Here is a 24,256-nt window from a genome sequence, read left to right on the forward strand (position 1 = left end):
AGGTCATAAATAAATGTGAATAGCGGTGGCTTCTGGCTGTTGAATGATCTGTTGAAGGAAATTGGCAGAAGCGGCTTCATGGTCACCTGGCAGATAAGGAGCGGCTGCTTTGTACTGTGAGTAGTTCAGTGCTTCCTATAAGCCAGTATCAGTAGGAATGAAAACCAGGAGCAATAAGGAAAAATGACCACCATGCTCTCTGCAAAGTATGTTAAAAACAGTTCAATGTGAGCATTTTAAAAGTGCATAATTTATAGTGGTGACACAATCTAGTTCCAAAACATAGTCTTGAAAACAATGCACAATGCTTTTCTAAAACTGAAATGTTCCCCTTAGAATGGAAGACCACTCTGTTGATACTCCTTGTCAGTGGTGATGCCCCTCATCATTTTTGTGCATTCCTGAAAAAACTGCTTTCCGGCTAACTTGGAACATTTCCCTAGAAGACAATATCATTAATTTTAACCAGTCAAATAGGCATCCAACTAGCAATTTCAGGAAGTTCAGTTCATTATAACAAACAACAGACTTCTCTCTGAAATCTTGGACCTTTATGCATTGGTATGCATTTTTTTCTAGAGTTAATAGAGTTATTAGCTGTCCTAAATTTACACAGATGGAAAGTCTAGAGATGTGTTAAATGGGCATGAAGTACTAAAATAAAAGTTTATTAACCTTTCAGCTCATTTATAGCCTCATTTTATAGATCAGCTCATTATTCATTATTTGCTGATCCTGACACATGGTTAATACCTTCTTGTCCTTTGTCTAGCCACCTGGATATATTACTGAACTTGGGTTCAATCAGGGTTTCATATACAAAGAAATGAATTGTTATGCAGAGTTGTTTTGAATTGTTTCATTTGAAAATGCAGTGTGTCCTTCAACAACATAGTTGTGCTGCTGTTGCAGGATAAATGCTCTGGGAATAGTGTAGTGAGTAATCTGTTCTGAATATGGACTAACTAGATCTGTTTACAGTATGTTATTATTCACTGTGTAAATTCCAAGAGCAATAAACAGGAGTTGTCATAGACATATGCAGTCCATATCAGACACTATTTAAATGGGATGCAGTGAATCACAAATGCTGCAGTTACTTTTACCGAAGGCTAGCGAAGTGTGTGCTAGTGAGCTACAGAAACATTAGATTAGCAGCAGCCAAGCAAAGATTTTGGGGCAGGAGTTGTTTCTTTCTGCTTCTGTCCAAAAGGTCAAGCCAATCAGAAGAAAAATAATTGGGATAGAAAGTGTCTTGATCATCAAAGACTGAATTTCTGAAACACTTTTTGAACGGCAAGTAGCAGAGGAAAAAAACCCCTGATTTTCAGGTGGATGTTGGTCAGTATATGAAAGGATTATGATTATATATGATTGTATGTATATAGTGATTATATAAAGTGATTGTTTATGGTGTGAGTTTGTCTAAGAGCAGAGAACTGAAATCAATAACTTTGAAGTCCTTGTGTCCAATATGAGTTAATAGGGATAGAATTAAAGGTTTCTTTATGGTTCTGTCAAGACACTTAAAAGCACAAGTGCAGTTTGCTTGAGAATTATTGCCTTTTCATTTACGTTTGAAGCATTGGGTCTTTTAGCATGGCTCTGGTTGGCTATTAAAACATACTATGGTCCAGAGAAATCATATAAAGTTCTGCCTTTACTATTAGAATTCATAAGATTTTCTTTAAGGGGATGTTGGATATAGAGATTTCTCTTTGATCACATTCTTAGGTAACATAGTATGTTTGTGCTGTTAAGATAATTTAACTCCTGATTCTGCCTAAATCCATACAATGTACAAATTTTCAATCAGCTGGAACTGGAAAGGAGCATAGGAAAAATACCTCATGTGACAGCAATTATAAAATAGTTCATGAATCAAGGAAATGAGTTCATTAAACCTAATCTTCACTCAAAGCACTTTGGATGTACTAGAAAAGAACTAATCTGTTGCAAACATAGTCATTTCCAAGCATCACTCAGTTTACATTTTCCTCCTGTGTTTTCAACCCTCATGCCTGCCCTTCTCTATTGCTAGAGGCAGAACAGCTGGCCTCCTGACCTTCACTGTAATTTTATTTGAGTTAGCAGACAGACCATGCACAAAGAGTGGAGGAGTGTTTCCTTTTTCTCATTGTGAGTGTGCTGCTTTATGGTAATAAAGTGAATGCTGCCAGTGCTGTGGATGTTACAGAGCCAGTCCAATTTGTTCCATGATGAACCAGGCCATCCACATTGCTTAAATCTTCCAGGATGGGTGGCTGTAGCATAAACTTTTCCAAAGACCTCTGTTTTTTGGAATGTAGGACCAGAGCAGGCATGCTAAGCTGAGCTGTTTGTTGAGCCCTTATGGCAGAAGCCCTGCAGGAGGTACAGCTGTGGTGCTAGACTGTGTGGTCTTAGTGCTGAGCTCACTCTGTAGTTGTTTTAGTCCATTCTTGTCTCTCTTCACCACTTGAGTCTTGCTTCAGTGTGCATTGGTTTTACTTGTAAAGTACATTATAGCCAAAGGAAAATCTCCTTCTAATAGGTAAGGCTATCAAGACATGTTTTTGGGGGGATTTGCGTCTGTCTTCTGCCTTTGTTTTTCTTGCCCTTAGTTCAGGTGATAGTGATTCTGTTGCTCAGGCTACAAAGCAGCCTTAAGCAGTCACATGAAGCAAGGGAAAATGACATGGGAGCAGGAAGAGGTAAGAAAGGATGGAGTTATTTCTCAATTGTGTCCTTGTTCCAGGACGTAGAGTTGTCTCAGTTTATCTGACCTCTCTGAATAACCTTCTGTGTAATGTTTAAATGATAAAAAGAGAATGACTGAAAATGAATTTGTTAGGAGAGAAAAGGATTTCTAGCCCATGCCTGAAACATCAAGGCTCATCATAATTTACACAATAATAATAACACCACCCAGCAACTACAGTTTTTAGTGACTTCAAAGTATTCTGCAAGCATGTTTTTTTTCAAGGCTACTTTTGCAAACTATAGATCTACTTTAATTGTTACTAAATTGGATAGATAAACAGCTGAAGAGGTAGGATTTGGGGTTTGACAGCAGTTTTTAGAGTGAGAAGATGCAGAGATAGAAAACACTTGGCTTATCTATCTTTACAGAGCTCCAAAAGTTAAACTATAGCCCTTCTTTGATGATTCCATGCTGTACTTGTTTATCTCTCTTTAATTTTAAGTATTAACAGTTGTTCCAGGCACATGAATTTTTCTGGAACATGTAGCACTGTGCCAGCTCTGCTTAGAAATCTGTTGCAAGGTCTGAACGTGTGTTTCTGAAGTAATTACTGTCTGAAGTGTCATTTTGAATATTAGTAATTCGGGTATCTAAATGCCTTTTTAACAGTCACACAAGGTTCAGTTGATTGATGCTGGATCTTGGTCCCCAGTAGGACATTGTTTTAAGACTGGCTAATTCAGATGGCCTTCCACTACCTCTTCCTGTGATCCCAGAATACAGGGAGCAAATGGTTTAGTGTTTACAAATACTGACATAAATGCAAATAATTGACCTTGTGTTCCATGGGTGTATATAAAGCTGAGAAAGTCCAAGATAACACTGGTGGACATGTTGCTGAATGCAAAATGCAGATCAGCACGGTGAGAGAAGACAGAGCGAAAGTTTGAGAACTGTAAAAGAGAGTTGTACTTAGCTGGTGTTTTCTAAAATATTTGGATCCTATATGAGGGTATTGCCATTCTCTGAGCTTTTGTTTTGTTTTGTTTTATTTTTTGCAGATATATTCTTTAGAATTCTTTTTAGTGATTAGACTGATGGGGCAACTTGGTTTTGAGACTTACATTGGGCTGGGAAAAGTGAATTTGAGACCTATGGAAAATGTCCATGCCTAGACTGTGTAAAATTCCCCTAATTTTGATTTTCCTAACGAGGGAAATTCAGTGCAGCCTGAGGGAGAGACTGAAAAGATTCACAAGTTTTCAAGGCAAAGTCTGGACAGATGATTTTGCATCAGAACTGCATGCAAGTTGGAAAGTTTTAGCATAAGTGCAGCCCATAGTGGGTTTTCACAAGGCATTTCTTGGCATACAAGTGGCATGTGTCCACCTATTGTGAGAAAAACATTTTCTAAAGCCAAACTCGAGACACGTGCTGAGCTTTTAAACTGCAAGCAGATATATTTCAGCCCTGCCTGAGCCTCTGATAAACTGAATGTATCATGGGGCAAATCTTATCTGAGATCTTGACTAGAAGAAGGGGAGTTGTACAGAATTTTCTTGCAAGATCATAGTGAAAAAATGCTACGTGAGCCAAGCAGGAGTGATAACTCTGACAGCTCTGGTACTGATTATTCCCAAGCAAAAGGCTTTTGATCCTTATTTGCCTTATGTTACGTATCTGCTTGTTTGATGTATTTCCTAGTATGGATATCATTCCTACCATTTATTTTTTTAGATGTATAACTTCTATCTATTATTACTAAAGCAAAATTCTGATTTAAGTTAATTCTGTTAATTTTCAGTTCTTAAATTTTATCTGAAGTATATGTCATTATCTCCCAGTTTCCAAGAGATAAATGTTATTAACTGACAGAGTGATTGCAATTGCCATTTTGAGTTGACATGTCAATAGTAAAGTTTCACAATTTCTTAAGTCGAAATAACCGTTTGAAAAATATTTAAAAACCAAGATCTCTTCAAGTTATAGAGTCATATTAACTATAAATGATTGCTGGCTGGGATTTACCTTTTGCAGCATTTGCCCACAGATCCAAATTTGTGCTCTGTGTATTAATCTTCTCTAAGCATGTTTGACTTTAATGGACTTGTTTTCAATGATTATTGAGTAAATAGACATCTACAAATAAGAGCTTTTTGAATAATAGCATGTCACACTGCTCACACGTTGTACATAACAAAATTTGACCATAAACTTGACATCAGCGGCACTCATGGTGTTACTCCATGACTGTACTTGCACAGTTTGTCTCTTTACTCTTTTGATTTAACCATCTGACCATTTGTATAAATAAAGCAAACACCTCACACTATCAGAAACTGCTAGGTGGCTGGAACAGATTCAAAGTATTGATTATATTAAGCTTATAAAAAAGATATCTAAATTTAAGCTCTCCAGAATTACTGGTTTGTTTGATTTGATTTTTAAACCTGACAGGTGTGAAGCCAGAATGTAATTTATTTGAAAGAGGCAGCAGAGCAAAATCTTTGAGGTTCAGAAAATTGCCTTACTAGTCTGGTAATCAAATATATGATTCTCCAAAAAGAAGGTTTTCACACAAAACTCAGCTCTGCCGGTTTATCTTTGCATATCATTTAATTAACTGTGAGAAGATTCAGTTGCCATTTGAAAAACTGTGTTTTACTTGGTTTTCATATTGTACTATCATAGTTGTTATCCGCACTCACCCATGTGGGTAGTTTCATACATATGGCCATTCAATAAGGTCTCTAGCCTGAAACCTGAGAGTTCATGCTGCTTCAGTTGGAATTTATCCTTTTAAATACAATTATAGGTGGTATTACTTAAAACACACTTTCATGATTTTTGTTAAGGTGTTACAGTACCTTCTGGCCTTAAACTTCACAGATTAAGTGTGTATAGGAAGAAAATCTCATCTACATGGCTTCCACTCCCCAGAATAGAAATAGTACTACTTTTGTGATTTCTAGGTGGTTTTGTACAGCAGATTTCACAAGATCTCTCAATGTGGTACTTCATTGCATCAATGACACTGTAGCAGTGTCAGTGTTTCTTATAATTAAACGCTTTACTATTATATAGTACTACAATTAAAAGGGGCATTTATAAATATATCTGTTGATGTTGCTGCTTTATGTAATTCAGTGTATTTCTTCCTTTTTAGGCTGTGCTGAGTCCTCTTATAGCAATCGCACTGAAAATATCTCAGATTCATGAGAGGACAGGGCGAAAGGGACCCACTGTCATCACCTGAAGCCATGGAAGATTGTTAAACCAGGGCCAAAAAAGGAACAGCAAGGAAGAGACAGTACCTTGCTGAAACATGTTAGCCGTTTGTGCCTTGTATGATTTTAAATGTTTTCTGGGGGATAGAGCTAGGGTGGGAATAAAAATTCGATATAATATTGAGCATATTCGTTTGCATTGCTCTCCAAATACAGTAGTGTATTGACTTGTTTTACCTGCAATATCTTAATTTCAAATAACAGTATAACCAAAGAAAGAGGCCTTAACCTTCAAATGTTGTCAGCAATCTGACAGAAAAGGAAAACTGCTTGTTTTTGAATGCTGTGATAAAGGTTGGGGAAATTTCAGTTAGGGAGAGACGGGAAGAGTTGCAAAGCAAAGACATGCTGATGAATATTTTTTGGGATCTTTGTCACCTTCTTGTTGGTTTATGAAGAGACATACAGAGCATGTCTGAGGCACAGGGACTGTATACTAAGCTTTGCAAGGGGTGTATTTTCTCACCTGACACCACTCCTCCTCTCCTGCCTCCCATTGCTCACAGATGCACGCTGACAGTGTTGTATACACACTTGCACATGCTCCCAAAGAAGGGGTCATCCCATATTGGTTTTACCCCTGCTTTTAAAGCATATCAATGTGACTTGTGCCTTTAGATTTTCCTGATTTTTTGACTCCTTTTTTTTTTTTCCCTCCAAAGGGAAGCATTTGTGCTGTAGAAGCTGATTGTGTCCTTCCAGCAATATGTCGGGTGTGGAATCCTGCTGTCTTTTGCAATATTCCTCATTACTGTCTTTGAAAGCTAATCACTGCAAGTTCAGCAATTTTTCATGAAGGAGTTACTGTGGAAGTTTTTAAGTCTTTAGAATACTCATGCTCCACTTACCACTTGTAAGTGAAGCAGTGAACAGGAATGAAACGCTAATGAATTAAATAGAAATACTTGTCTGATTCACCAGCTGGACACAATTTCTATTAGATTCTTTGTAACAGTGGATCATGAATAAAATATCAGGGAGTGCAAAGGGAGAAGAGACATCCTGGCATTAATCTGAGAAGGATACTGGGGATATGGACATCAGCATTTTTCTGCTAATGAAATGATACTGCAGTTCTAGCTACAATACTGTGACCTGAAGAAAAACACAAACACTTTATGCATGTGACTTCTTAGAAAGCTTTGTTTGCTTGGGAACAGTGTGGTCACGTGTATCATTTGTCAAGGTGGATTTGTGAAACTTGCCTCTTTGCAGTGTGTTTCAATTCATTGTGATTGTCAAATTTTAGTGCAATTTATATAATATTGCAGCAAAAGAAATTGTTTTGATTTCTTTCAACACTTCTGTCAAAAAATTGTTATGGCACTAAGTACACAATAAAGAATAATGCTGTATTTTTGTCTTAATACGTAGTTGTGGACAAGACACACTGCACTTTTGAGCATCCTAATAAAACTGCCTTTAATACAATTACATTATCTACTTAATTGACTCTAAACAGCTGAGATACTAATGTTCTTATGTGGTATTCTACTGTATCATTAAGTTTTCCCATAAGCCAAAAGTGATTTTAAGGCTTTAGTTCTTTTTATTAAGGTTTTTTTGGGGTTTGTTTTTGGAGACAACTATGGCATTCTTACAGAGTTTGGACATCTGCTTTTGGAATGTTCATCTTTACAGAAACCTTGTTTATCTAATCCTTAATTTTCCTTATAGATCAAACTCCTCCAAGTGCAAAATAGTAAGCTAAAAACTAGTGTTCTCATGTGGTCAAACATAGACATAGTCTGGATTATGACACTTAGTTTCAATTACTGGGCTGCATGAAAGAATGTTCTGAAAGACATTCCAAGAACTTCCAAAATATCTTACACGTACTGAGAATGACAACGAAATAATTTTTTTTCACATGGTGAACTAGCTAGTTATAAGTACCAAGTATCCCATTTGCCAAGCTTCTGGGACTGGGATTGTGCTTTGAAAAGTAAGATGTACTGAAGCCAGGTGTCTCTCTAGATGTGGTAGGAAGATTCATGAGAAACAAATCAGGACTGTGAGGATGCATAATTATGCTTTTATCAGAAAGTCACTAGACCAGTAGTTGCAGTAGATGGCAAACTGCTTTCATGAAGGCGGTCTTTGTGAACAAAGGCTATGTTTTAAAATCTCACTACTGACTTTGTACTGGGCTTCAGAAACAAGGGGTTTGTGTGTCGTTTTGGACAGCTGTCAAACAGCAGATTTCAGAACTAGCCTAATCCCAAATCTACTCACTATCCCTTTTTTATTATCACAGGTGATCCTGATGAAATGTAACAACTGGTATTTTCCACCAGTTAATTGCTTTTCTCTGCAAGAATCATAGAACTGTTTGGGTTGGAAGGGACCTTAAAGATCATCTAGTCCAACCCCCCAGCCGTGGGCAGGGACACCGTCCATTAGACCAGGTTGCTCAGAGCCCCGTCCAACCTGGCCTTGAACACTGCCAGGGAGGGGGCAGCCACAGCTTCTCTGGGCAACCTGTGCCAGTCTCATCACCCTCACAGGAGATAATTTCTTCCTTAGAAATCATCTAAATCTACCCTTTTTCCGTTTAAAACCGTTACTCATCCTTTCACTACACTCCCTGATAAAGAGTTCCTCCCCATCTTTTCTGTAGGCCCCCTTTAAGTCCTGTAAGGCTGCTATAAGGTCTCTCGAGCCTTCTCCTCTCTAGGGTGGACAATCTCAACCCTCATCCTGCCCTCATAGGGGAGGTGCTCCAGCCCCCTGATCATCTTTGTGACCCTTGAGCAGATCCATGTCCTTCTTATGTTGGGGGTCCCACAGGTGGACACAGTATTCCAGGTGGGATCTCCTGAGAATGGAATAGAGGGGGAGAATCCCCTCCCTCGCCCTGCTGGCCACACTTCTCTTGATGCAGCCCAGGATTCAGTTGGCTTCTGGGCTGTGAGCGCACATTGTTGGCTCACAGTCAGTTTTCCATGCACTAACAACCCCAAGTCCTTCTCTGCAGAGCTGCTTTCAATCCACTCGTCATTACCCAGCCGGTGTTTGTTCTTGGGATTGCCATGACCCATGTGCAGGACCTTGCGCTTGGCCTTGTTGAACTTCATGAGGTTTACATGGGCCCACCTCTCGAGCCTGTCCAGGGCCCTCTGGATGGCACATCCCTTCCCAGCATGTCAACCGCACCACACATGTTGGTGTCATCGGCAGATTTGCTGAAGGTGCACTCAATGCCACTGTCCGTGTCACCAACAATGATGTTAAATAGCGCTGGTCCCACTGACCCCTGAGGAACGGCACTTGTCACTGCTCTCCAGCCAGACATCGAGCCTTTCACCACAACTCTTTGAGTGCGACCATCTGGCCAATTCCTTATCCACCGAGTAGTCCATCCATCCAATTTAGAGACAAGGATGTCATGTGAGACAGTGTCAAAGGCTTTGCGCAAGTCCAGGTAGATGACATCTTCACTTACCCACCAGTGCTGTAACCCCATCGTAGAAGGCCACCCAATTTGTCAGACACGATTTGCCCGTAGTGAAGCCATGCTGGCTGTCACCAATCACCTCCTTATTCCCCATGTGCCCTAGCATAGTTCCCAGGAGGATCTACTCCACGATCTCACCAGATACAGACGTGAGACTGACTGGCCTGTAGCTCCCTGGGCCTTCCTTTTTCCCCTTTTTAAAAACGGGGGTTATGTTTCCTCTTTTCCAGTCAGAGGGAGCTTCACCAGACTGCCACAGCTTCTCAGATATGATAGATAGTGGCTTAGCTTCTTCATCTGTCCATTTCTTCAGAAACTGTGGGTGCATCTCATCAGGTCCCATGGACTTGTGCACCTTCAGGTTCCTTAGATGCTCTCAGACCTGACCATTTCCTACAGTGAGTGTTTTACATTCTCCCAGTCCCATTGCCTCTGCATGTTGGGTAGTGTGGCTGGAGCACTTACTGGGGAAGACGGAGACAAAAAATTGAGTTACCTCAGCTTTCTCCAGATCCTGGGTAATCATGTCTCCAGTTCCCTTCCACAGAGGGCGTACATTTTTCTTCATCTTCCTTTTATCACCAGTGTACCTATAGAAGCTTTTCTGGTTGCCCTTGATGTCCTTGGCCAGATTTAATTCTATCAGGGCTTTGGCCTTCTTAATCTGATTGCTGGCTGCTCAGAAAAAATTTCTTTGTACTCGTCTCAGACTATCTATCCTTGTTTCCACTCTCCGTAGGCTTCCTTTCTGTGTCTGAATTTGTCCAGGAGCTCCTTGTACATCCCTGCAGGCCTCCTGGTGTTTTTATCTGACTTCCTCTTTGTCGGGATGCAATGCTCCTGAGCTTGGGGCAGGTGATCCCTAATAACCCATTTTCTTGGGCCGACTCCTCCCTCCAGGGCTTTATCCCATGTTACTCTGCCTGGCAGATCCCTGAAGAGGCCAAAGCCTGCTCTCTTGAAGTCCAGGGTCGTGAGCTTGCTGTGCACCCTCCTTGCTCCCCTAAGGGTCTTGACCTCCACCATTTCATGGTCATGCAGCCAAGGCTGCCCTTGAGCTTCACATTTCCCACCAGCCCCTCCTTGTTGGTGAGAACAAGGTCCAGCATAGCACCTCTCCTATCTGGCTCCTCTGTCACTTGGAGAAGGAAGTTACCATCAGTGCATTCCGGGAACCTCCTGGATTGCTTATGCCCTGCTGTGCTGTCCCTCCAACAGATTTTGGGGTGGTTGAAGTCCCCCATGAGGACCTGGGCTTGTGAATGTGAGGCTGTTCCTATCTGTTGAAGAGGGCCTCATCTGCTCAGGCTTCCTGGTTGGGTGGCCTGTAGCAGACCCCCACTACAACGTCTCTGTCCCTGCCCTCCCTTTAATCCTGACCCACAAGCTCTCAGTTAGCTCCTCATCTATCCTCAGGCACAGCTCCATGCACTCCAGCTGGTAGAAGATGAATAGAACTCTGTAAGGCTGAAGTGTGGTGTATATCTTTATATATGTCTGATGTGTTTAGGAAAGATTGTAGGCATAGTCTCATAAAGTTCCATTTCCTGAGGACTTTTACTTATTAACATGAGTGGTGATAGCAATATTTAGTGTAGTCTCATCAGGGAGCATGGGTGTGGCTTTTTACCACACAGGCTTCAAGCATCTGCCCCTCACCATCAAATGGTTTGAGCTAAGTCATAAAATACCAGCAAATTCACCTGCCAGCACAGCTAAATTATTACTACACCTTCCCCTGGGAGAAGTTCCCTTCTGTAAGAGAGTTAGTGGCTGGATGAGAAGCACGTTTTGTTCAGAGACAATTTGGAAGGCAGTAGTACTCACCTGAACCATGGGATCACAGAACCCTTGAGGTTGGAATGAACCATCTAGTCCATGAAGACTCAAATCACCTTGTCCATCCCCCAGCTCCAAGCAGGGTCAGGTAGAGGAGGTTGCCCAGGACCATGTCCAGTTGGGTTTTGATTATCTCCAAGGGTGGAGACTTCAAAACCTCTCTGGGCAAACTCTTCAAGTGTGACCACTCCCATAGTAAAAAAGAACCCCACAACTTTCTTGAGTGTTCAGATGGAATTTTGTGTGTTTCAGTTTGTGCCCATTGCCTGTAGTCCTGTCACTGGGAACCACTGAGAAGACCTTGTCTCTGTCCTCATCTTTCTCCCCCTTCAGGTACTTACAGAAATGAGTAAAATCCCTCCTGAGCCTTCTTCAGGCTAAATACATCCAGGTCTCTCAGACTCTCATCATATGACAAATGTTCCAGTCCCTTGATCTTTGTGGCCCTTTGCTGGAGGTTCTCCGGTATGTCCATGTCTCTTTTGTACTGGGGAGCCCAGACCTGGAGCCAGCACTCCAGATGCATCTCAGGAGTGCTGAGCAGAGGGGAACCATCACCTCCCTCCACCTGCTGGTGACGTTTTCCTAATGCAGCCCAGGAAGCCATTGGCCATCTTTGCTATGCAGGTGAGTTGCTGGCAAGTGGTCAACTTCTCGTTTGGGGCATGTGACCCCGAAGTGCTTCTCTGGGAAGCTGCTTTCCAGCCGACTGGCCCAGGATGTATTTGTGCCCCAGGGGCAGAACTTTGCATCTCCCTTTGCTTCCTGAGGTTCCTATCAGCCATTTTTCCATCTCATCCAGGTCCCTCTGAATGACAGAAAAATCCTCTGGTGTGTCAGCTGCTCCTTCCTATATTGTATCTTCTGCAAAACTGCTGAGGGTGCACTCTGGCCCAACATTCAGATTGTTAAAGAAGGTGTTAAACAGTATTGGCTGCAGTATTGACCCCTAGGGCACACTGCTGGTAACTGGCCTCCAGCTGGACTTTGTGGCAGTGATCATAGCTCTCTGGGCCTGGCTGTTCAGCCACTTTTCAATCCACCTCACTGTCCACTTATCGAAACCATATTTTGTTAGCTTGTCTATGAAGATCTTATGGGAGGTGGCATCACAAGCCTCATTAAAGTTGACGCAAACACCATCAACTGCTCTCCCCTCATCCTCTGAGCCAGTCATCTCATTGTAGAATGTCATCAAGTTGGTTAAGCATCATTTCCCCTTCATAAATTCATGCTGACTACTACCACTCACCTTCTTGTCCTTTATGGGTTTGGCAAGGGTTTCCAGGATTAGTTGCTCCATGACTTCCCCAAGGACTGAGATAAGGCTGATCAGCCTTAACTCCTCAGTCCCTCCTTCTTCAGCTGAAGACAGAAGTGACATTTGCTCTCTTCCAGTCCTCAGGAACCCCTCCCAGTCACCACAGTCTGCCAAAGATAATGGAGGGTGGCCTTGCAATGGCATGGCCCAGTTTATTCAGCACAATGCATGCATCCCAAGTCATCCCATGGGCTTGTGTATGTCCAGTTTGCTTGAGTGCTTCCTAACCTGATCCTGCTCCACCCAGGATAAGTCTTCCTTGCTCTAGACTTTTCCTCTGGGCTCAAGGACCTGGGATTCCTGAAGGCTGGTTTTACTGGTAAAGATGTTGGCAATGAAAGCATTGAGCACCTCAGCCTTTTCCAAGTCTTCTTTCATCTAATGTACCTGTAGAAACTTTTCTTGTTGCCCTTCACATTCCTCACCAGATTCAACTCCAGAGGGGCTTTGGCTTTCCTAATCTCATCCTTGCATGATTGGACAGTGTCTCTATATTCCTCCTGGGTCACCTGTCCCTGCTTCCACTTATCATAAACTTTCTGTTCATATCTGAGTTTAGTCAGGAGCTCCTTGGTCATCCATGCAGGCCTCCTGCTGCCTTTGTTTGATTTCTGTGTGTCAGGATGAGCCATTTCTGAGCTTGCAGGATGTGATCCTTGAAAATCAAACAGCTGTCCTGGACTCGTCTTCTCTTCAAGGCCATAACCCATGGGGTTCTTCCAAGTAGATGTCTGAAGAGATTAGTCTGCTCTACTAACTTTGGTATCACTTTTTGCCCTTTTCCCTCCTCTCAAGAATCTGAACTCCACCATATCATCATCACTGCAATGAAGGCCTTCACATGCCTACTCATTTCTTCTGTTATTGAAGATATCAGGACAGCCACACGCCTTGTTGGCTCCTCAACCACGTGTGTCAGGAAGTTGTCAATGCACTGAAAGAACCTGTTCTGTTCTGAAGCCTTAGTTTGACCTATTCATATCCTCCAGTCTGAAGAAAATTGCCTTTAATCTGAAACTTCCTGCTACTATTCTTGGCAAAGATGTCTTCACACTAGTAAGTTTGATCAAAAGCAAACCATTTAAAAGCTTTTGCTGCTTTAAGATTGCTGAAATTTTTGAGCTAATTGCCCACATTTTCCACTAAGCTCATAGCCAAGTAGTTCACTAGCTGAAAAGACAAACTGAAAAATGGATTGTATCAAATAAAATGTCAATTATTAACCTTAATTTTCTCCTTATTTCAATAACCTTCACGTCTCAAATACTTTTTTCCATATTGCAAGTTGAAGAGGCAGTTGTCTTCAGTTTCACGTTTCTGGATCCATTGAGACCTCAAAACATCTGCAGAAGGCTGGAGCTAAAAAGGGAGCTACAGAACTGCCATGAGGTTGGGGGAAATGGAGACAGGATTGTCCATAATCCTTTCTGATGGCCCATAAACTATGTGGAAAGAATCTGAATGTCATTTCATATAGTTAACTGGTCCAAGAGCAACCTTCAGTAGTACTTCTGCAATACTTGTTCTCAGAGCTACCTGTAGTCTCAATCATTTCCCACTCATGTGGTTTTGCCTTAAAAGTTTTCTGGTGGAAAAGTTAAATTTCCACAGGAAAAAAAAAAAAAAAAAAAAAGCACAGGATAAGCATTTTGCCATGGGACATCTCACTGGTTAATCAGCTTCATTTGATGTGATTGATCCCTGCATCAATTTTTGTGCAATGCAAACAGCCTTCAGGATCTGGTGCCCAGGAGTAAATAAGCAAGGGATTTCAGGGTGTGGGTATGGTAGTGCTAGGAGGTAAGACCATAACAAGGTCACCTGGTATAGGAGATCCTCACTTTAGCTGTTTTGGAAATAATGTGTAATGTTCCTCTGACTTTTACTGTTCTCCTCTGTGCTGTGCTACTTCTCAGTCACTTTGTAAAATCTTTATATTCTGGTGGCATCTTCTACCAGCTTCTATGTTTTTCAGGGAGACTCTTTTTTAGCCTGTGATAGTTTTAATACGTTAGTCTTCCTCAACTTGTCTTGAATTGATTTTTGTTTTCATGTAGTTTCTCCACCCCATTTTATCCTGCTTTCCTTTCTTATTACATCAACTGAAGGTTTATAGGTCCTTCCCACTAAAGGCTGAAATTCTTTGTAAGAAAATAGTAATGTGATTATCACTTCCTTGTCTTTAGCCATTGTTACCATCACCATCATGGCTTGCATTTCTAATGTATATGCAGCCATAATGCTAAAGCTGTTGTCTGGGGCATGTGTGCATTTGGAAAGCGTGATAATTTTTCTGTCTTGATGGTTTGGCAACAAAAACTGGAACAGTTTGCCCAAAGAGTTGGTAGATGCCCCAATCCTAGAGACATTCAAGACCAGGTCGGACAAGGCTCTAAGCAACCTGAAATAGCTGAAGATGTGCCTACTCATTGCAGGGGGGTTGGACTAGATGACTTTTAATGGTCCCTTCCAACCCAAATTATTCAAGATTCTATGAAAAACAAAACTCCATCTATAATCTGTTTTGCAGGTCCAAATCTAAGTGAACCTCCATGTAATTTTTCTTGTAATCTGTAATTGTAGATGGCAGTGGCCTGGATGAAAATTTGCCACAGTGATTTTGTGGAAGGAAGAAAATACGTAACAGAGAAAGGATGAGTCCAGGCCTGTCCTCTTTCGGGTACTTGTTCCCTAACCATGAGGCCACTTGTATCAGAAACAGGATACAGGACCCTTTTTTTAGTTCCCACAGTCTCAAGAAAGCTGCAGTGGAAGCAACTGCTTTTAGACACAGCTCAAAAGAGTCAGAGAAGGTTTTTCCTCCTACAATTGCTAGTTCCCTCTGAGGAGCCGTGGGCATAAACAGGTTTGTCTGTTTAGCAGCTAGGGAGTGTATTGTATTGTATGCTTATGCTAAATCATGGGCACCTTGTATCCTATAAGCAAATAGAAGGCGTTTGTTTTAAATACAAAATTTATTCGTTAATTCACTAGTAAAATATGAGCCATTAGGACCCCAAAATAAAACAAATATCTTGAAAGGTATATGATACAAAAATAATCAATTACAGCAAATAACTTACAAACTCCCAGCAAAGGTAATAGGTTTCCAGTCAACTAATATTACAAAACCACTTTCAGATGAAACTCCTTATGAGGCACAAGACACTTAAGATTAATAACAGCATGATACTTAATTTATCTTGCGGCATAAGAAACTCCTATTGCCAGAGATGTTGCCTTTTATAATACACAGCCTGATTATTTCTCTCTCTATGGAAATTCATTCTGCTTTGAAATACTGCGCACCTTCATATATATCCCCTCCATCTCCACTCAAACACATAAATGGCCAGTGCTTCTTCTGGGCAGTTTCACCCCAAGTGGTGTACTCTTAAGGATCACTGACAAATGTCTTCTTCCACTTTTCCCCTCTTCACAAATGCAGGATTCTACCCACTGCCTATCTCAGATGTTCTGGCAGGAGCTGCTCTTTCTGGGGTCCCCTGGCAGTCTGTATCCTGTTTGTTACTCTTTTCTTGTATGGATGGAGGAGAATTCAACTCCGCTCCAGGGTCTGAGTCTTGGTCAGCTGTTTGCTGCTGCTGTAGCTGCCACTCAGGTAATTCATATGGTGGTGGCTGTTCCTGCTCGCTAGTTTCACTGGTGAACTCTGCACTGCTTTTGCTATAGGGTGGCAGGGGGATATTGATGACTTCTTGCTGGTTTAGTGTGTAGACAACTGGTAGTGGGGAGTTCTGTTTTTCAGGATCTGTGCTGTCTTCATAGGAGGGGGGATAGAAGTCAGGCCTGAAAAAAAACAAACCAAAAAGACACACGTCATGACAAAATGTGATTTATCCCAGAGTGTGGTTAGATTCTTTGACTGTCATGTTTCCAAAGTTTAGGTGAGGCTTAAAGTTTAAATGGAAAACCAAGTAGGTCTAGATCAATGAACTATATTAATATAAAACAGCTGGCATAGCTGGGATCATTACCTGTGTCTTTCTGCAAAATATTTTATTAAAACACAGCTTTCTAAAAAGATGAGCTTTCCCACCCATAGCATACAAACACTCATGCTTGTGAGTATTTCTATGAGTGCCCAAGAAAAGTTTGATTTGGAAGAAGAAAGAGATCACTGTCCGAAGTAGGTTAGTGAGTTATATATTTATATGATATTGTTTTCCCAGTTTTAAAATACATTTTGCATGTTTCTGCTTATCTATCTAACCAGAATTTGCTGAATGTTGTTTTTATAGTGCTTTTAGAGCACACATAGTTATTGTTTCTTGTGTGGTTTCCACAACAGTCTGGGAAAAGTAATCTGTATCCAGTGATCCTGTTCAAGACTTTTGTCAGGCCTAGTGCCAACTGGTTTAAGAAACTCTCTCTCTCTGAAAGTGTCAGACTTTGCTTAGAAATAGCAGGGACAATTACACAAGAAAACTTCAGCAGGGACCATATCAGGAGGTAAAGCTCTCTGCATACCGCATTGGTAACAAGTAATATGAGCACATATCCCACAGCAAATATCTGGAAGATTCTGTTGAGACAGAACTAATGATGCTGCTCCAGGAGCTCCATGAAGTTGGTGTAGTTACACCTGCTCCCTCCATTCATGGCTTTGGACTACTCTGTGCAGCCTGCCATGTTTCCTGTATATCTTACCTTGCATATTTTTTTTGCTTAAATTGCTATTTGCACTTTCCTGCTTGCTCTAGTAAATAAAATTTTGGACTACAGTTGTCTACACAGAAGTATAATAAAGTGGCTTCATATTTTTTGATTTGTAAAAACCTTGTATGGCTTCTTTCCTCTCATAGTATGTTTACAGAACAGCATCCCTCCCTCCCAATTCACTGACAGCAGTCTGCAACACATACCTGTCTACGGTGCTGACATGTAGCTCTCTACAGCTGGGATTTTGAATGAGGATGCTGCTGAGGCTCCTGTATTTCAAGGCTTCATGGAAAGTGCTCCAGAAAATGCCAGTAATAAGGAGAAAGAACCCCAGAGCTAACAGGCAATAAAACACCAGCTTGTTATTTCCACATTTGCATGTGGGGGAACTTGTGAAAACGCAAAGGACTCCCAAACAAATAGTGGAGAAACCAAGTAAGAGCACAAAAAGGCGAATGAAGGTAAAAAAACCTTTTAGCATTTTTCCCAGCAGACACAGCACTTGGTTCCTGTCTGCTCTTTGTTTGCTTGCTGTCTCGGCTGTGCTTCTCATCTTCATGCATTGGTATTTTATACACTTGAGGATCAATTGGCCTTTGAACAATTAAGAGAAGCAGGCAGTTTTAAGATACTCATTAACTCTTCAAGATACTCATAATATCTTCTGAGATTAATTTATAAACTTAAACCTGCTTTATGGAAGGAAACAAAAACTTCCTGCACCATTCCTTGGCCACTGTAATCTCTGGAGTGCATACTGAACTTTTGCATTTGTTGTATGCTACAGTTTGCAATGGTTTACATACTTTGCTAATTTATGAATGAGACTGTATTTGTTTGTCTTTAAAAAGACCCCAACAAAGAACAAACACACTGTTCATAACCCCCTGTTAAAAGTTTGAAGGGAAAATATCCTTCTTTCTGTATCACACATTTTCTTCTTTGTATTTTGATCTCCTTCTGTCTTTAACACATTATTCAATGGTCAATTTTAATGGTCCATTTCATTTAATTTCATATTAAATTCATTCATTAAATTAAACTAATCAAGATTGTATAATGTTAAAAAAAGGCATAGGCATACAAGAAATCTCCTTTGCAGGTTCAATTGCACTCTGAATCCTTTACTGTTATTTGCTTTCTCTTCCAGCAATTTTTACTGACTGATTTTCAAAAGGGTCAGTGCTTAAAGCTATGCAGGAACACCTATACTTGGTTTTCCAGATATAATTAGATGTTGGGATTCAAGAGGACTTTCTGCGAGAGAATGGCCATATGAGCAATCCTGTGCGAGAACACGACTGATAAGAGCCTCAGCCAAGCAAGAATGTGATAAGGATGTGACCCTGAATGAGGGGGGAGAAACTCGACGAGACAAACAACCCCCAGAAGGGGTTGGGATGGAAGAGGAAGTTACACGAGGCAGGAAGCCTGGCAAGGCTGATGTGGCACTTTCTATCCCATCATAAGAAGGTTTAAAGCGCGGGCTAAGTTAACTGTCCAGTCTTGAGGACTTGTACTGCATGTTACTCACGTGTGCGGGAGAACATTATAAAAGGGCTTTCTTAGTGGTAATAAATGGGCATTGCTTGATCACATTGGTCATGTGCGTGCTCAGCTCTCCCGCAATTAGACATCTGAAATTGAGAAATACTTGCCACCAACAAATTTAGGCCTAAATATTGTTAACCTCCAATGCAAAACATAGAATTAGCCTATGGATTTTCTCTCGGAGAGTATACCCACTAGTTTTCTCCAGGGCGTAGCAAACTCCATAATCAGAACTAAAAATTCTACCTTATTTGGAACACTACTAATTATGTTTCTGAATATTTTTGACAATAATTAAACAGACCTTGTCTAGGTGTGTTGTAAAATCTCCATTGCCCACAGTGAGCAATTCAGAACAAGGGACCATTCAAAAAATAGGCTCAGGATCAAATCTTTATTGCAATAATGAGTTCATTGCAAGAATTGTTGGGAGATATTCAGTGAGGTAAGTTATGTATGGGTAAGAATCATGAGAATTTTCTGCCATGGTGTATAAGAAGGTTTTTTCCAAGCGACTGTGGACTCTTTATTTCATTGCAGTCTGGGGAAGCTGTAGGACTTCTGTAGTCAATGCCATAAAACTTTCAAATATACTTCTTGGGTCTAGATGCTGTAGGTCATATATACAAAAAAGAGAGAATCACATTTGTTGGGATGAAGAAGGCGCCAGCTCTTTCTACTGTAGACATTCCCTGCAGCTCTGAAGGGGAAGCTCTTCACAGGCACTTTCAATAGGATGCTTGAGCCTCGTATCTTCAACTTAGATGAGATAGTTTTGATTTTGACTGGTCAGGCACCCTGAAAGTACTGGGTGTCCTGTTTTACCTTGTCCTGGGCTGTACCTGTGTGAGCTGCACCACATTATATCTCACAGAAGCTTTACAGTAGCTTATACAGTGTTTCATGTTTGCTCAACCAGCACTGTATTTTTCTGCCCTGTGTTTATTCAAATGTGGTGGATGTTCATTTACAACAAATCAGAGCATTTATAAGGAAACAGCTGCTGGTACAAAGCTGTCAGACATTCTGATCAGGTATAGTTATTTCAAGGTCCTACCCCCATTACTGCTTCTTCAATTCTCAAAGGGACTTCAAAGTCCTTCTCACTTTTGCTTTCAGAATGTTAACATCAAGAACAAATTTTGTAAAACAATATAAGCATTAGACAGAATTTTTCTAAGGTGGGTCACTCTTATGTCATAGGAAAAGTGAGCACACTGCAAGATCAGCTTCTGTCCTTCCTAAGGAAGGCATTTGGGTAAGGAGTGATTTGAGGTAATCTTCATTTCAGAGCAAACCCCTGCCAAACTTGAAATAGTCCTATTCTCTCAGCCCTTGGCTACAGCCATCTACACAGCACAAGGAAGCGTGGCACCACTTCACATACAGTTAAGTGCATGAGTGGGTGCCAGCTAATCTGTGGCTGATATGATAAACCAGGCAGTATGAGTTGAGTGCTTCCCACTCTGCCAGGCTTTCAAAATTCTTTCAGGTCATATTTCTTGTAAGCTACCTTATCCTTTACCAAAAGTCAGTTATTTATTTATTCTGATCTCAGCATTTGAAACTCACATTCACATGTAGTTTCCTTTACCATATTTACCTTGTTCAATTATGACAAGAAGAAAATCACCTTACCAGTAACTTATTAGGCTGTCAATAGTTTTATGATTTTCTGGCATGAGGACATCACAGTCTGCTGTCTCAGGATCATTACACACAATAGCAATTCACAAACATATTTAAATACACCAAATCTCCAGATGCCTTGGATGCACAAAACTGTCGTACACTTTCCGCTTAGATGTCTTGAACCCTTGATTGCATCCTGTACCATGGCAAATCTCTCCTCCTTATATATGTGATGTAGCTGGGGAGGCAGGTAATAATTATGTGCTGATCTCTGTGGTTTGGGCTACCTCCTCACAGAAAACTTGCTAATAGTTTTGGGAAATACATTGCCTTTCCTGATCATGGCTGACTAAGAATTAAAATTTCTCAGCAAAGTTTCCCTTATGAGCTTGTGGCTTGTTCAGTACCACTGCTACAGTTTTCCAGTCATGCAGTCCAGCTAGGGAGGTGGCTAGCATATTTTGGATAACAGTAGCAACCTTAACCAAATGCAAAATAATTTTCTTATCCTTATGATACGAAAACAAAATCCTCTATATGTTCCTCTGAAACTTACATGTGCATATTTTGTAATGAGCTACAAAAATTTTATCTTTATGATGTGGAAAACAGTGAGCTCACAGTGAGCTCTCCTGTACTGTGTTTCCTTCTTAGACAAATGGGAGTCCATGTTGTGTGTGGTACTCTTTAATGGGTTTTTGTTTTCTTAATGAAGGCTCCTTATAGAGATGAATTCTGCTACTGTCATCCAGCAGTAAAGGCATGACTCCATGTGATGCCTATGCTGCTCTGAAACTGGCTGCAAGTGTGACAAATTCATTTTCCATGTGCTCTCAGTTCACATGCCTGCACTGCAGGCAGGCTGTGGGCTGATTTAATGGGGATGCCTACCAGCCATTAACCCTCCATGGTGTGAGCTTGCACATTTGCTGGAAGGTGTGTTCCAGCAGCCCTTGAGGATGAGCCAGGATGGACATACGGAGTACATAGATCCATATCTATACACGTGCATACATACAAACATTGACATGGGAAGGATCCCTTCCTTTAAAGAGCTGCTCCACTGGAGAAGGCATGAAGTGGGGCAAATTCATGCTGTCCTGAGATGCCACTTAGCACCTGTGCATGTGCAGGTTTGTCCTGGGAAGGGATTCCCAGGCGACTGGGGAATCACAGAAAACTGTTAGTTTAGCCACTAGTTGCGAAAAATTCAGGTCTTTGAAGGAGGTGGTCCAGTTATGGCAGAAGAAAGCAGTGACCAAGAGGAATAAGCCATGTAATGGGGCTGTGAGTTTGTGCAGGGAAGATGAGAGTGGAGGCTGGGGGGCACAAGAGGCAGGTGGGGCACAGCAGGATCCCTCAAAGCTATGGCAGAGTTGGTGTTGCTGGGTGCCCACTCACCAGCAACAGCTGCTCTTCCAGAAAGTGTAAGCACATGACAGAAACACAGTGAAACAAACTGTTTAAAGAGGCATGTAATTTACATCTGTCTTGTCTAGTATGAAGTCCACCAGGTCATCTCCCTGCTAGTGCAGGACTGTCTCCAAGAGCACCTTTGCTTCATGCTTCATTGTTTCAAATATTCATGAATGCTCTTTCTGCAATTTGTTTTTTCCATAGGCTAACAGATCCAGCTGAATTAATTGTAACATTTTTCCTGTATAACTTGCACTTTCTCCCTACCTGTTAAATATGCTTTACTTTAAAAAATAATTTTTCTTCTGATTTTCTGATGTTTCAGATCTTTCAGACTATCCACATACATAAATAGAAATACTGAATTATTCATGCAATCTAAAGTTCAAGTAATCACATCTTCTGTAGTACTTGTCCTTCTGCTACTACACAATATTTACTGAAGTAATTTTGTTGATGGCAACTTTTACTTCCTGTTTTCTATTTATTGATCTGTACTCATTGATCTGCATGTTTTAATTTTATAGCTTGAACATGACAACATCATATTTGTGGTGATGCGGGCTGAGTTAATTGCTACAGAAAAAGCTGGACAGGAAATTATATTCCGGCTATGAGAAAAAATTTAAGAATTCAGATACACTCCCTTTATATGGTATGAAAAGAGATATAAAGGGATATTCTGAAAAATCTTTAATGAAGAACTTACAAAGATTAAATAATCTTTATAACTGCCAGAAGAATCAAAAGCCAGTGACTAGTCTACATCTCATGTGGGGGGAAGAACTGTTTTTCATGATAAACTTCAGCCTCAGAAAAATAAAGTAATTTTCTATCACAGCCAGTTCCCAAACAATTCTAAAAATTCAAGAGAAGCAAGCAAGACCACAGCAGAACGGCAGAACACACAACCCCCGGGAGGCAGCACGCTTGCACTTTGACTGCAAGGTGTGGTGAACAAAGGACTGTTCAGTGCTGCATGAAAGCTGTGGATAGAGGGGTGACTGAGGAACAAGGGATTAGTCACTTGTGGTGCTGTGGGAAAAGAAGAAATAAAGGAGTTATTTTTATATAGGAAGCTATATATCTGCCAGCTGTTTCACATTTGCAGATCTTAATTTGCAAGCTGCAGAAGTTTGGTACTTTCTGTAAGAGGTCAGTTAAGTCTTATGATGAGAGGCTATGGGTAACTTATCCTTGAAATTAGCACTTGATTTCAAACTACTGCATGTCACACAGTAGGTATATAAAGAAAAAGAAAGAGAAGATGAGAAATTGAAATAGTCTCGTAATGCAGTTTAATTTTCAGGGTTCCATTGTTTTTCTTATTTTCTGTCACTTTTCTGTAATGTTGCACTTGGCCTTTTTCAACTCCCCATTTTGCAGCTAGACTGTTTTTTTGGCAGTGAGTTTTTTGGACTGCATCAGACTGGATGAGCAGTTTTCCTGTTTCTCTTACAAAACAGGAAGAAAGTTGCCGCTAATGAGGATCAGGTGGGAAAAGGGAATAACTAACATGGAGTAAAGGTTGCCTAGTAAGACTGGCTGCAGACCAAGGTCAAAAGGTAGCAGTCCAGACACACAGAAAGCACTTCTTAGGAAGTCTGACTGAAGATGGACTTAATGGATGTTCCACTGGATGATTTGATGACTTTAATTGTTTTGCAATTTACATTTGACTTGGAAAGGTTATTGCTTATCCTGTATCCTGTTGAAACCTGTAAGGCAGTTTTCTCACAAAACAGTTGCTAGAATTATGCTACTCAAAAATAAATCTGCGGTATCATACACATTTTAATGAAAGTTGTGAAACACAAATATATTTTAAAAGTAGAAAGCTTTAAATTTAGAAAGTTAAAAAAATAAATTAATGGAATGCTGTGGGATGTAGCACTACCAGCTGCATATCATATGATAGTACATGATGCAAGATAGTATCATGTTGTAGGTCATGTGTGCTGTGGCAACTAAAAAGTAATAATTTACCAGAAATTTCAAGATTATTTCTTTTGCTCTAGGCTGAAATGTGTTATTGTTAATGAAATGAAAACTCAGAATTTAAACCAGGGTTTTTTTTTCTTGTCTCACCTTCTAGCACCCTTAGCTGACATGATTTGCTGGTAATAAATGACTCAACAGCTATTCTGCATTATCATCAATAATTCAGTGCAGTTTTACCAATGGTCCTCTCTTTAGCAATTGTAGTATTCATTAAAAATTTGCACTTCAGGGCATGGTAGATTGTTTTAAGCTCTGCAGATGTAGTCCCTTCTCCATATCATACTTGAGTTAATGACAATGCTTTTGAGAGCATAGAGAGGTTAAGAGTATGTAGAAGCACTATGAACATCAAAACTGTATTTCACAGAGCAGTTCCCAACCTGTGA

At 40.7% G+C, this 24,256-nt stretch overlaps 2 protein-coding genes across 2 annotated transcripts in view; one reads left to right on the top strand and one right to left on the bottom strand.

Moving 5' to 3' along the window:
- The window catches only part of PGM5 (phosphoglucomutase 5), a 70,659-nt gene extending 63,255 nt beyond the window's left edge, over nucleotides 1-7,404 (top strand). The window contains exon 11 of the mRNA XM_074932726.1: nucleotides 5,850-7,404. Within this exon, the coding sequence (XP_074788827.1) occupies nucleotides 5,850-5,939 (90 nt within the window). The 3' untranslated portion in view covers nucleotides 5,940-7,404. The remainder of the gene's footprint in view (nucleotides 1-5,849) is intronic.
- Nucleotides 7,405-16,039: 8,635 nt separating this feature from the next.
- Nucleotides 16,040-17,751, bottom strand: TMEM252 (transmembrane protein 252). Its single transcript, XM_074932715.1, has 2 exons — nucleotides 17,474-17,751; nucleotides 16,040-16,397 (listed from the first exon to the last, which is right to left on the bottom strand). Exons 1-2 carry the CDS (start codon nucleotides 17,749-17,751, stop codon nucleotides 16,040-16,042), a joined length of 636 nt encoding a protein of 211 aa, XP_074788816.1.
- Nucleotides 17,752-24,256: the final 6,505 nt, after the last annotated feature.

This window comes from Athene noctua, chromosome Z (assembly GCF_965140245.1).
Source record: "Athene noctua chromosome Z, bAthNoc1.hap1.1, whole genome shotgun sequence".
In the NCBI taxonomy this organism is placed as follows: Eukaryota; Metazoa; Chordata; class Aves; order Strigiformes; family Strigidae; genus Athene; species Athene noctua.